Source organism: Monopterus albus, unplaced genomic scaffold, assembly GCF_001952655.1.
Source record: "Monopterus albus unplaced genomic scaffold, M_albus_1.0 scaffold87.1, whole genome shotgun sequence".
Taxonomy (NCBI): Eukaryota; Metazoa; Chordata; class Actinopteri; order Synbranchiformes; family Synbranchidae; genus Monopterus; species Monopterus albus.
The window spans coordinates 749,887-763,214 of NW_018127967.1; the positions used below are offsets into that span (position 1 = coordinate 749,887).

The 13,328-nt window shown below is 42.2% G+C and overlaps 1 protein-coding gene across 1 annotated transcript in view; it reads left to right on the forward strand.

Annotated features, from left to right (window-relative positions):
* Positions 1-371: 371 nt before the first annotated feature.
* Positions 372-13,328, forward strand: part of prkg2l (protein kinase cGMP-dependent 2, like) — a 25,037-nt gene continuing 12,080 nt past the window's right edge. Inside the window, exons 1-5 of the mRNA XM_020607606.1 lie at positions 372-457; positions 2,798-2,934; positions 4,785-4,874; positions 6,091-6,232; positions 6,340-6,503. Of these exons, the coding sequence (XP_020463262.1) occupies positions 452-457; positions 2,798-2,934; positions 4,785-4,874; positions 6,091-6,232; positions 6,340-6,503 (539 nt within the window). The 5' untranslated portion in view covers positions 372-451. The remainder of the gene's footprint in view (positions 458-2,797; positions 2,935-4,784; positions 4,875-6,090; positions 6,233-6,339; positions 6,504-13,328) is intronic.

Below are 13,328 nucleotides of genomic sequence, written 5' to 3' on the forward strand. Positions count from 1 at the left end.
AACGTCTTCTGCAACCCATTCTGGATTACCTTTACCAGAGAAGAGAGACTAAACATCAGACAGCTCACTCTGAACACCTTTTCTCCTATTTTTGCTAATGCAAAAAAATATGTGGACATTCTAGTCAGAGGGGCAGCGGCCCTCTATGGGACTTGGAGAAAACATTGTCAAGGGACCTGGTTAAATTACGACAGAGAGGGCCCGAGACGCCATTCCCGTCTATCCATCTAGTGAATCTCTGCTCTCTAGCCAACAAAATGGATGACCTCTGTCTCATCAACTGGCCTACCTTTGACTTCTCACGCTCTGCTGCTCTTTGCTTCACAGTGACTTGGCTCAGTGACTCCATCTCGGACAGTGCACTACAAATACTGGGGTTCCAGGTGTACAGAGCAGATCACATAACAGTTATCTGAGAAAACGAGTGACGGCAGAATCTGCTTCAACATAAATGAAGGTTAGTGTAAAGATGTCAGTGTTAGAAAGAACTTGCAACATGGACTTAGAGACTCTTCATCAACTGGAAAGCATTTTATACTATCAAAGAATTTTCATCATTCATTCTGGTCAGAGTGTATATAAGACTACAGGCCCTCACTAGCACACTTTAGCACCTGACCAGCCAACTAGTGTGGAATTGAAACATCTTGACTCCCCCCTCATTGTTCTAGGGGATTTTAACAAAGCAAACCTCACCCAACTGCCCAGCGCGTCAGTTGTCCACCAGAGACAAAAACACATTGGACCACTGCTACATGGTAATAAAAGACGCCTATTGCTCTGTCCCCCATTCAGCCCTGGGTCTCTCTGGTCATTGCATGGTCCATCTCATCCCAACATATAGGCAGAAACTTAAAGCTGTGAAGCCTGTGGTCAAAACAGTGAAGCGATGGACTGAGGAGGCTAAGTCAGAGCTACAGGCCTGCTCTGACTGCACAGATTTGAGTGTATTTGAGGCTGCAGCTACAGACCTGGATGAACTCACTGACACATCAGCTTTTATGAGGCCGTGTGTGTGTGTCCACCAAGACCTTCTGCACATTGAACAGCAAGAAGCCCTGGTTCACTGTAAGACTCAAGCAGCTTCACTGTGCCAAAGAGAAGGCCTACAGAAGTGGGGACAGGATCCTGTACAGGCAGGCCAGGAACACACTGATAAGGGAGATCAGAGTAGCAAGGAGGAGCTACTTCAAAAGCTGAAAAAACACTTTTCAGCCAACGACCCCTCATCTGTGTGGAGAAACTTGAAAAACATCACTGACTACAGGAAACTATCCCCCTCTGCTGTGTAAGACCATCAACTGACAGACAAACAGAAGCAGAACTCTACACCCTTCACCCACCTCACCTCAGACCCAGCAGCTGCTCCCCCCCAGCTCTCCACCCCTGAAGATCTGTGAAGAGGATGTGTGTGACCTTTTTAAAAAACTAAAGATCAGGAAGGCACCAGGTCCAGATAGTGTGAGCCCCTCCTGCCTAAAAACCTATGCTGATCTTCAACAGATCACTGGAGGTGTTTGAAGTTCCCTCCTGCTTCAAATGCTCTACCATCATCCTGGTTCCCAAGAAACCCCACATCAGTGGACTGAATGGTGCTAATCATTTTTATTGACCAAGTATGTTACACACACACACACACACACACAAGGATTTTCCCTCCACTACAGAAGTGAGGCAGCCATGTGCAGCACGAACTCACACACACACACATACACACCAATGGTGGTGCTGTCCTTGCAAGGCACTGCTCTGGCCATCAGGAGCAACTTGAGGTTCAGTGTCTTGCCCAAGGACACTTTGACTGGGAAGAATGGGAATCAAACAGCCAACCTTCCAGTTGAGGGATGACTGCTCTACCTAGCCATAGCTGCTCCATGAATAAAGATCTGTTGTCCTGACATCTGTAGTTATGAAGTACTGGTGTTGGCCCATCTGAAGGACATCGTAGACCACCTACTGGACCCCCTGCAGTTTGCCTAAATAAATCAGAACATATAAACTATGCTGATTTCTTGCTGATGAACCTACATATGTGATAATGTTTTAATGAGTTGGTAGAGTTCTTTATTTGCTGTAAAAATACATGGTTATCAGATTTTGTACAGTAATTTGTCAACTTTATGTAGTCTACATATTTTTGAGGATATTATGCTTGTTTTAACTTCCACTTTAGTCTTGTGATTTGAAAGGCACACAATACCCATTATTCAAAATAGTCAATACATTTAGAAGTCTTCACTAAGTATCTACTGAGGCATAATAACATTTTAACCTCCCAGCACTAATGTAACTCTTGAAATATTAGTCAGTAATTGCAATGATTTTAACTTTGTTTGGGTAACACAAACCCTGAGTATCCAGAAAAAAGAAAACCCTACACAATCATAAAGAACCTAGTTCAACAGCTTTGTAATAACTCCTACTCTGGTCAGTTTTGTCAGGACTGTGCCAGAAAGGTGTTGATGGTATCCTGTAATTTTGTAGCTTTAGTGGTAGTGTTGGACTAGACAGTCTGATACATGTACAGTAATTATTTACATTATGTTGTATGCTAGCATTTAAATTAATTTCTAGAAGAAAATGTAAACCCCTTTATACACAAAACAAGCAAAGTCTTAGTTCAAATACATACACTAGCTAGACCCAGGATAGCACTGTTAGCCATGTGTTCATGGGTGTGCTGCTAGTGTGTGGTAAGATGATCAGCTGTCACTTTTAAGCCTTTCGGGTCAAATATATTGGTTTTGCAAAAGATACCCAAGATTTACTCATTGAGCTTCTCCCTGCTGTTTCTCAGGTGAAGCTAAAGGATGAGGAGACCACATTTGCTCTGAAGTGCATTAAGAAGAAGCACATTGTGGACACCAGACAACAGGAGCACATCTACTCTGAAAAAAACATCCTTCAGCAAACAAACTCAGCTTTTATCATAAGGTGTAGGCCACACACAACATTACACATTTCAGTTTGTTATAAAAGCTGCAAGGGTTTATTGCGGAAGCAACAACCGTAAGAATTAGACTGGCTGTGGCTCGGGAGGTAGAGTAGGTTGTCTTCTAAGCAGAGGGTTGGTAGTTCAATTCCTGGCTTCTCCACTTCACATTCTGAAGTGTCCTTGAGCAAAGCACTGAACCCCAAATTTCTCCCCATGATATCACCTATTTGTGTGTGTGAATGGGAAATAGTGTAATGTGCTTTAGTGCATAGAAAGGTGCTATATAAGACCAATTAAAGTTTGTTATGATATTAGTTGGTTCCATAATCTGCGCTATAATGGAAGCAGGTAGATGTTGAAGAGAAGAGGCTAGAGAATGGGTATCTTAGCCAAGTGGTAAGTGTCCCATAAACATTTGTATTCCTCAAGGAAAAGATTAAATGTGCTTTGTTTAGTGTTTTGGTTGCTAAGGAATAAGCTGGGAGAATGCTACTGACCCAAGTCATTGCACTGAGATTTATCTGGGCTATGACTTTAAAGAACAAAGGCTGTGTGCAAACAGTTTGTTGGCTGTCATTCAAAGGGAAAAGTTCAGCCAAAAGGTGATGTTTACTTTCCCATCTATTTCACTAATACTACACTCCTCCTAATACCAAATAATAGTACAATAATAATATAAGACAATATATAACATTATACATCATATGATAATATATAATATAATAGTAGTACATAAATATAATAGTACTACAATTCATCCTTTCTTGCTTATCAGTTTTGATGCTTTTTAGGGTCTCAGTATTAAATAGAATATAAGAATGCAAATCCTTAGAAGCTTAGGGGTTTCAAAAAGTTTAAAGCTTAGAGAGTGAACTATTTTGATGTGTGCATGATATAAGACGGGTGGGTGCAAGTCCAAACCATACATATTTAGTCAGTTAAAAACTGTTTGTTCTCAAGGCTCTGTGTTCATTCAGTTTGAAATCAAATAATACCACATTAAAGTTAAAATTTTATTATCAGTTTGAATAGGTTTACATCAGTATAGAAAATAATTGCGTAGGAAATAAATTGTGTGTGGGAGCTCTTTTAATGCATAGTGGCCTAAATTTAAGGGCTCAAAATAAGAACAGATACACATAAGTCAAGTGACATTTATTATTTTATGGAAAATCCTTTGCAGTCAGTTTTTGACCATAGAGAGAGATCATTTTCTTTTTGTATTTTTTTATGAACCTGGCCTTTCTGGATTTACCAGGGGCAGTTTCCATCTTGTATAAGTTCTTTACTCATTATGGCAGACTGCTCAATCTAAATGGCCACTTTCAACTATCAATCATTATGCCATGTGAGCTCTGTTGTGCAAAATGCAGCTGCCTAAATGTCCAATTACTTTTGAACCCTTACAGCTTTGGCAATTTTTGTTAAAGGGCTATATCTCACACACAATTTTTTCATTATTGATATAATTCTACTCAAGTTAACATGCAGACTTGGTGCTTTAATAATGTAATATCTATTATTTCACTCAAAACCAAGTAACTGTCTACTGTCTAACTGTCCAGTACCTATGGTCTGGACTATATCTTCAGCACTGAATTAACAACACCAATACAATACCGACACAAGACATGAATGGAATTTCTATAAGACTTACACAAGCCATAATATAACACAACACATTACCAGGTACTATCATTATTTATATTTAAGTGTCCATATTTAAATTCAGTTTCTAGTTAAAGATTTATTTATGTTTTGTTATTGTCACTATATTAGTAGGTGATTTGTTTGTATTAAAACTCACCCACAGCTCAGCAGTTTACAAAGAGTCTATGCATGTTTTTAGGTTATTCCGAACATTTCGGGATGATAAGTTTGTCTACATGCTGCTGGAGGCATGTCTTGGTGGAGAGCTGTGGACTGTGCTGCGGGACATGTGAGTGTAGGTCCTTTTACAACAGTCATAATAACTACAAATAAAACATCCAGAAATTGATATTCAAAGAGTAATCTAATATCAAAATCCTCATATTTACTGGCTAGTAAACATGGGCTGTTACAGTTTAACTCTTTGCTACACAGACAACAAAGGAAAGCAGCAAATATTAATAGAATTTCCATGTCTTACTTCCATGTCTTACATGTAATTACTTATTATTATTTAATAATTATTTACAAATTACAAATTAAATGCTTACTTAATTACTTTTTCATCCACAACCAATATGTGGACATTAGGAGTTGGTCCCTCAAGATGGTAATTGTCCATTAAACCACTGCAGAAGAAGGGGAGGCAACAAGACGATGTAATTAGTAGGGCTTCAGTCAAAGCTCAAATGATATCAAACCACATGAAAAACATGACAGACGTATAACATTTCTGTTTGTTTCATGTATTGATTTTGAGGGCAAATGCATTTATATAATTTCTCACAAATCTGATGTTTTCCTCTCTTTAGTGGAGTGTGTCATGACAGCCATAGCTGCCTAGGTTCATTCTTACATTCACTTTCATTTACCTCTTGTTTTTGCATCCCATTAATATCTAGTGTCATTTCAAACCCTGTCTTTCCCAGTTGCCCTGTAGTTACCTCAGTGTTCTCACCATCTGCATCAAATGTCCATTTGCACACCCGCTTGTCTCTTTGCTTCCCTATTATAAATGCCAGCCCTGTGTTAGCAGTTGTTTGCCAGATTGTCTTTACACTGCTGTACTTATACGGGTTCAGCCTGCTTTAGGCTTTTGCCTAGTTGCCCTTATCCTTTGTCTTAACTTGGTTTTGCCTGCCTGTTACTAACCCTACCTAAAGAGAGCTTATTGTCTTTGACTTGCCTGTTTCTGGAGTCTTGCTTTTGAGTCCAAACCTTTGTGCCAGAACAATGTGATAGTCAGGTGTTCTGTTGACCATAATTTTTTTTCCCTGTGGCTTAGGGGTTAAGACGCCTAATATAAACTGTAAAAAACCCTGATTTGAATGCAGTTAGGGACCTAATTTCCCTAATCCTTTATCTAATATTGGTGTCTAATAAAAAAGCGTGTCAATAATCAGAATGATAAAATCTGGGTAAATTTGCAACCGATGCTCTTCTGATCAATGTTTATACAGCATACATTATGGCATTAATTTTCTGATCTTTTTGTAATCTACCAGGAGTTATTTTGATGAGCCTACAGCCAGGTTCTGTACTGGTTGTGTCTTAGAAGGATTTGATTACCTCCACACAATGGGTATTGTTTACAGAGACCTGAAACCTGAAAACCTGCTACTCGATGCTGAGGGTTATGTCAAAATGGTGAGCCACTTGTCTAAATATTTGTTGGAGTGATGTCCTTCAATATATTATTTAGTATGTATCTGCATTTTCAATAATAAACTCTTAACTCCTCTGTATTTCCTTAGGCAGACTTTGGGTTTGCTAAAAAGATTGGCCTTGGAAAGAAGACCTGGACATTCTGTGGGACACCAGAGTATGTTGCCCCAGAGGTCATCATGAACAAAGGTCATGACTTTGGAGCCGATTGCTGGTCTTTGGGAATCCTCATATTTGAACTTCTCACTGGCAAGTAAGTTAATAAAATAGAATCTCCTACTGCTATGATTTGCACTTGTTAGAGAAATAAAACTCAAAGCAAAGTAACTTGCTTTTCATATTCCTGAATGCCACAACCAAGAATTTCGCTTTGTTACTGTCTGAGCAGGTTTGATGACACCCAGAGGTGGCTGGAAGGTGTGAAGGTACATCTGAGTTTCATTAGCTTGTTGGTTTAAACTACAAAATTATGTCAGATTATCTGACCTAGAAAAGGAATGTAGATAGGGGTAACTGAGTCTAGGGGGTCACCTTGGGTGACAGGGGCATGGTTGAATTTAGGGTCCCTGATATAACTGTTTCCCATCAGTGCCAGTGTTTCAGCTGGTAACATTTCTCAGTGGAGGTCCACCATGCCAAAAAAAAATCACTGCAACCCACAGCCAAACCAAACCATAAGCAAACCCCCTGGTTGCCAGAGTGCCCCACGTGGACTTGAAATGTCTAGCAAGCACAGCCTGATGGCCCACTCACCACTGATGTTTTTTAATTGCTATGTGATCAACTGGCCAAAAGGTGTTTCTTTGAAGGAAGAAAAGTATTATGTTGCAACATAATGTAAAAAATGTCTTGTAATCCCATGAGGGATAGGCTATGAATTTGGGCTTTAATACATTTCATTCATTCATTTCAATAAAGTTCTCTCAGCTCATGGTTGAAATTCACAACATTTCAGTCAGTTAATCTGTGTGATGCTGTTTACTTACAGTGAATGTCACTTTTGGCTTTTTCCTGTTAGGGGTCGCCACACACTGACAATTTGCATGTTGACATTTGGCACGTATTTTACACTGGATGCCCTTCCTGATGAAATGCTGACTAGAACCTGAGCTGTAGCAGCGAGAGCGTTGTGTCCTAACCACTAGTCTGTCAGGGAATCCTTACAGTATTATATGATTAAACAATAATTGTATTTGTTTACCAGTGTACCCATCTACTGAACAATCCCTGACTCTTGAAATGCAACTTGTCACATCTTTAAAGGAATAGTTCAGTATTTTGGGAAATGTAGTTGTTTTCTTTCTTCCTGACAGGAACATGTTAAGATGGATCCAACAATCCTCAAACCAATACAAGCCATATGACCGTCTTCCCTTTCATATGACCCATAGGGGTGTATAATTAATTAGTACTCAGAAAGTCAGAGGAATTATACCATCCCTAACTTTAAAATCCAAGATGGCTGCACCATGCATGTTTGTGCATTAAAATCAGAGCTTCAGTCAGGATGTCAGAAAGAAAGCAAATAAGGAACTTCCAACATGGTGTAGAGGCAAGTAGCACCATAACTTAGTGGCTCAGATGGTCTTATTATGCCTTAAGTAAAACTTGGTTATTCAAAAAAAAAAGTGTGCTTTGTAGAATGAAAGGGAAAACAATAGAAGGACAAGAGGAAAAGTACAACAACACCTAAGGATAAGTAATAAACCATCAGCTGATATTGAGGACACCAACATTGAGCACTGGTTCGAAGATGATGGCGCGTACGTACGCAATGGCTTGGGGCTCTCGGCTTTTTGTTTTTCTATTCGTATCTTTGTTTGTCTTTTTGTTGTCACTACAGTTTTCTGAAGCCACCATCCAATATGGAAGAGCTGAACTACTTACAATAGGGAAACAATACGAACTTTACGCACCCACAAAACCAGACTTTATTCCACCAGAGTTACACCGGACCACTACAGCTCTCACCATCCCCCCTTTGTGGCCAAGGAGACAGAGACGACACTGTAAACAAAAGAGGGATAAGAGAAGCGGCCTGTGTGCTAGACTCCATGCTAACCCACACAGGCCGGCGCTCCCTAGTCTCTTCCTCACAAACGGCAAGTCACTAACCAAATGGACAAGATTCGGCTGCGGATTGTCTCACGGAGGCAGGACAGCTGTGTGGCGATTATAACTGAAACCTGGTAGGATGACAACACCCCAGATGTTGCGGTGAAGCTGGAGTGATGCTCCTTGTTTCGAGCAGACAGGACTGCAGCATCTGTTAAACAGAGAGGTGGAGGTCTGGCACTGTACATCCATAAATTCTGGTGCACAGCTACGACCATCATTGGAACACATTGCTCCCCCGACTTGGAATATTTGGCAGTGAAATGCAGACCTTTTAAAATGGTGAGAGAGATTTGCTCAATCCTGATTGTAGCCATCTATATACCACTGTGAGCTAATGCTAAATTAGCGCTGGAGGAGCTGTACCGCCTGATCATCAGGCAGATGAACGCAAACCCAGAAACAGCTGTGATTGTGGCTGGGGGAGTTTACCCATCTCTGTGGAGCTGATCCCAGCATATAAACCTCTGATCTGCAGGACAAAACCAATCACCAAAACAGTTAAGGTGTGGACGGAGGAGGCTTCTTCAGCATTACAGGGCTGTTTTGAGCATACTGATTGGGGGTGTTCAAAGAGGGCTCAGACTTGGAAGCTTATACATCAGGTGTTCTGGACTATGTGCAGTTCTGTACTGATGCTGTCCTACCTACACGGTCCATCAGGGTTTTTCCAAACCAGAAACCATGGTTGGACAGCATAGTGTCACGTCTGCTCAAAGCTCGGGATGCTGCCTTCACATCAGGTGACAGGCTGGCCTATAGCAGGGCCCGGAAAGAACTAAAGAAAGGCATCCGGCTGGCCAAACGAACGTACAAACAGCGTATCGAGGGGCACTTTATGAATAACAACACACAGAGTATGAGGCATCAAAACAATAAGACTACAGAGGCAATAACCAGCAAGTCAGCCATGATCCCACCCTCCCTGACACTCTGAATAGTTTCTTTGCACACTTCGATACACCTGGCAGCAGAGGAACTGTACAACTCCCTCAGTTCGAGGAATAGCACCAGCCTCTCGTCCTGCTACACCAGGTGAGCTCCACCCTGAGGAGGACCAACACCAACAAAGCTGCAGGACCAAACAGGATGTCAGGCCAGGTTCTGAAGCTATGTGCTGACCAGCTGGCAGGAGTTTTATTGGACATTTTTAACCTGTCCCTGCATCTTGCTTCAGTCCCTGTGGGCCTCAAGTCCTCCACCATTGTGCCTGTGTCTAAGAAATCAGCTGTCACCTGCCTCAATGATTACCACTCTGTTGCTCTGACACCAGTAATCATGAAGTGCTTTGAGAGGACCATTCTAAAGCACATCAAGGACGTCATCCCTGTTGGTCTGGACAGCCATCAGTTCGCCTACAGAGAGAACCGATCAACACCCCACAAACACAGTAGTGAAGTTTGCAGATGACACCACTGTAGTGGGTCTCATCTCAGACAATGATGAGACTCACTACAGAGAGGAGATCCAGCACCTGACAAGGTGGTGTTCAGATAACAATCTTGTCCTGAACACCAACAAGACTAAGGAAGTCATTGTGGCTTATAGGAGGTCCAGGAAGACAAAATATGCTCCTCTTCTCATACACAGGGAGGTGGTAGAGCAAGTGGATAACATCAGGTTCCTGGGCATCGACATCACATCTGACCTGACCTGGTCTCTGAACGCATCCTATCTGGTGAAGAAAGCCCAGGAAAGGCTTTTCTTCCACAGGAAGCTGAAACGCGCTGGTCTCTCCTCTCAGTTGCTCGCAAACTTCTACAGAGCGACAGTAGAGAGCATCCTCTGTCTGAGTGCAACGGTGTGGTACGGGAGCTGCACTTCACAGGACAGAAAGGACTTGACCTGGGTGGTGAAAACAGCTCAGGGGCATCATAGGGAGTCCTCTTCTGGATCTGGACTCACTATACACTGACCAGATTCGAAGGAGGGCCAGACGGACTGCTGCAGACCCCACCCACCCAGGCAACAGTCTGTTTGTGCCTCTTCCCTCCAGGGAAAGGTACAGGAGTATAAAGACTAAAACAAACAGACTGAGACACAGAATTTCGTTGTGCTATGCATAATGACAATAAAGATTCTTAACAAGTCTTCACACAAGCTAGAGGTTATTCAGGCTAATATCATTGCTGATAAAAGGTGGTCCTTTTGGAAGTGAAAACAGAATTAAGATAATGTATGGGATTACTACAGTGGTTGATTTTTGAGAAGAGGTCAACCAAAAACTAAATACTACTCTTACTGATCTAAATAAAAATAACAAGTTTGAGGGGACTGATCTTTGGCTGATGTAGATGATTGAAATGCTGAAGTTAGGGAAGTGTTTTCCGCATCCTGCAGTTTCAAGAAAATAGTCAAGAAGCCACAGCTACAAGTACCATGAATCTGAGACCGTTTTTCTGAGAAATATGGACAGAAATACAACTCTCTAATAATGGAGTATAAAGTGACGTGATAAGGAAACAAACTAGGAATGGACTGGGTGATGATCAACTAGCAGATAATAACAGATGACAGATGGATATGATGAGACAGGCTGAGCTACGGATGCTAGGGTCACTCCCGGTCTGGCCGGTGGGTGGTAGATGGGATCTGATGACTGTGTACTGACCTAGCTGGTGGAGGCTGGAAGGGTGGAGTGGAGTAATGGTCCGGAGGAGAATGGTCCGGAGGATGGTCGAGGAACGAGGCAGGGTAGACAGACTGAAAGAACAAAACCCAATGGTAACAAGACTAAGGGAAGGAGTGAGAGAATGGCGCTGGTTGTCGGCCTGAAAACATGATGAACTGGCAAGGGAGTAGAAAGTGAATTGGGCATAAATAAGGTGAATGACTGAGTGAAAACAGCTGGTGTCAATTAGGGAAACGAGTGGCAGGTGTGCAAGGTGACGTGATCAGGGACTGAAAAACAAAGAGAGGGAGGTGAGAGAGGCAGGTGCAGCCGAGCAAACCTGGACAGAATGAACAGCTGATGAAGGGTTTTAATATAGCTATTAAAGTATCAGCCACGATGATATGCACAGGGGACCGGAATATTCAAGGACACCACTCCTGAGACTCAAAAGGAACAAACAAGATAAAGCCCAAAACATTATACATTAATACATTGCTCAGACAAATTGTTATGATAGACATATGGAGGAAGCTATACCAATGTGATAAGTACTTCAGTCCCTCCCCACCCACCCAGTTGTTATTCTTTGCATTCAAGAATTTATTACCTCTTTATGTTCTTTAAAAATACAGTTTAAAAAAGGAGAAATTATTTCCCAAAATGGTGATCAAAGATCAAGATCAAAGATTTTTTTATTGTCAATTCACCATATGTGCAGGACATACAGAAAAATAGAAATACTGTTTCTCTCTCACCTAATGTTGAATGCCGGATGCTATAATAAACAGAATAAATAGAAAATGAAAACTGAATTAAAATAATAAGTTTGTGCAAACAGCAGGGGTAGTCTTTTTATGTTCTGTGGTGGGTTACGGTCCAGGGGCAGAGGGGGTGAGGTAATGGACAGAGTTCAGCATCCTCACACCGTGGTGCATGAAGCTGTTTGTAAGTCTGGTGGAGTGAGCCTGAAGTCTGATACCTTCTCCCTGAAGGCAGGAGTCTGAAGTGGGAGTGTTCGAGGTGGGAAGTGTCATCAGCAATGCTGCGGGTGAGGCAGGTGTTAAAGATGTCCGTAAGAGAAGGCAGAAGGGCACTGATGATCTTGCTGGCATTGCAGGGTCCTTCTGCAGGAGGCAATACAGGCTCTGTACCACACAGTAATGGAGATGTTAAAGATGTCTGTGAGGATATTCTTGAGCTCTTCTCCACAGTCCTTTAAAACATGACAAGGTATGTTATTCGGTCTAGCTGCCTTGCATCACCGTCATCGGTGTGTGAATGTGTGTGTGAATGGGTGAATGGTGTATGATGTCCTGTAAAGCGCTTTGGCCAGTGTAACACACTGTGAAATATGTGCTATATAAATACAGTCCATTTACCGTTTGCATGGGTTAATCCTGGAGAGGGTCTTCTTCACACTGGCTGCGGACAGACACACAGCCTGTTCGCCTGGGGGAGAGGTGGTCTTTTGTGCTGGTGTGTTGTTCTGTCTTTCAAAGCAGCCAAAGAAGTCATTGAGGCTGTTCAGCAGAGAGATGTCACTATCACAGCTCCAAGGTGGGGGTTTGTAGCCTGTGAGGGTTTGGAAGCCCCACCAGAGACTCTGTGCATCTCTAGTGTAGTTGAAGTGTCCTAATATTTTCTTGCTGTATTGGCATTTTGCCTCCCTGATTCCACGGGACAGGTTGGCTCTTGCTGTTGCTAGGCCTGCAGTGTCGTCAGCCCTAAAGGCTGCATCTCGAGCCCTCAGGAGTCTGTGAACCTCACCTGTCATCCATGGCTTCTGGTTAGCATGAACATTGATGTTTTTGCTGTAAGTGACATCATCAATGCACTTTGTGATGTATGTTGTCACAGCCTCAGTGTATTCCTCTATATCTATGTGACTGTTGTAAGTGGCTGCTTGTTTGAAAATGTCCCAGTCTGTATTGTCAAAACAGTCCTTCAGAGCATAAGCCCCCTCCGGCCACACACGTACCTCCTTTTGTGTTGGTCTGATGGCTTTCACTCTGAGTCTGTTGTGTTCTTTACTGTTGCAGTAATGTATTGCCACAAATGTAGGGTGAGTACTTCATTAATCAACGCTGTTCTGTAATAACATACGGAGACCAGGCTTGTCCTCAGGCGGTGAACTCTTTTACTGTCTTACTCAGGAGCTTAACACACAGGCATAACCAATCAAACCATGAGCAACCAAGCAGCAGCAGATAAACAATGTTGAGCACCGAGTGCTCGATGAAATCCACCACATCCCCCTTTTCTAGACTGAGACATGAAATATGGATCAGCTGCTACAAGTTGCTTTAACTCCTATTATAACTTCTGGAGTAACCAATGCTTAACAACAAC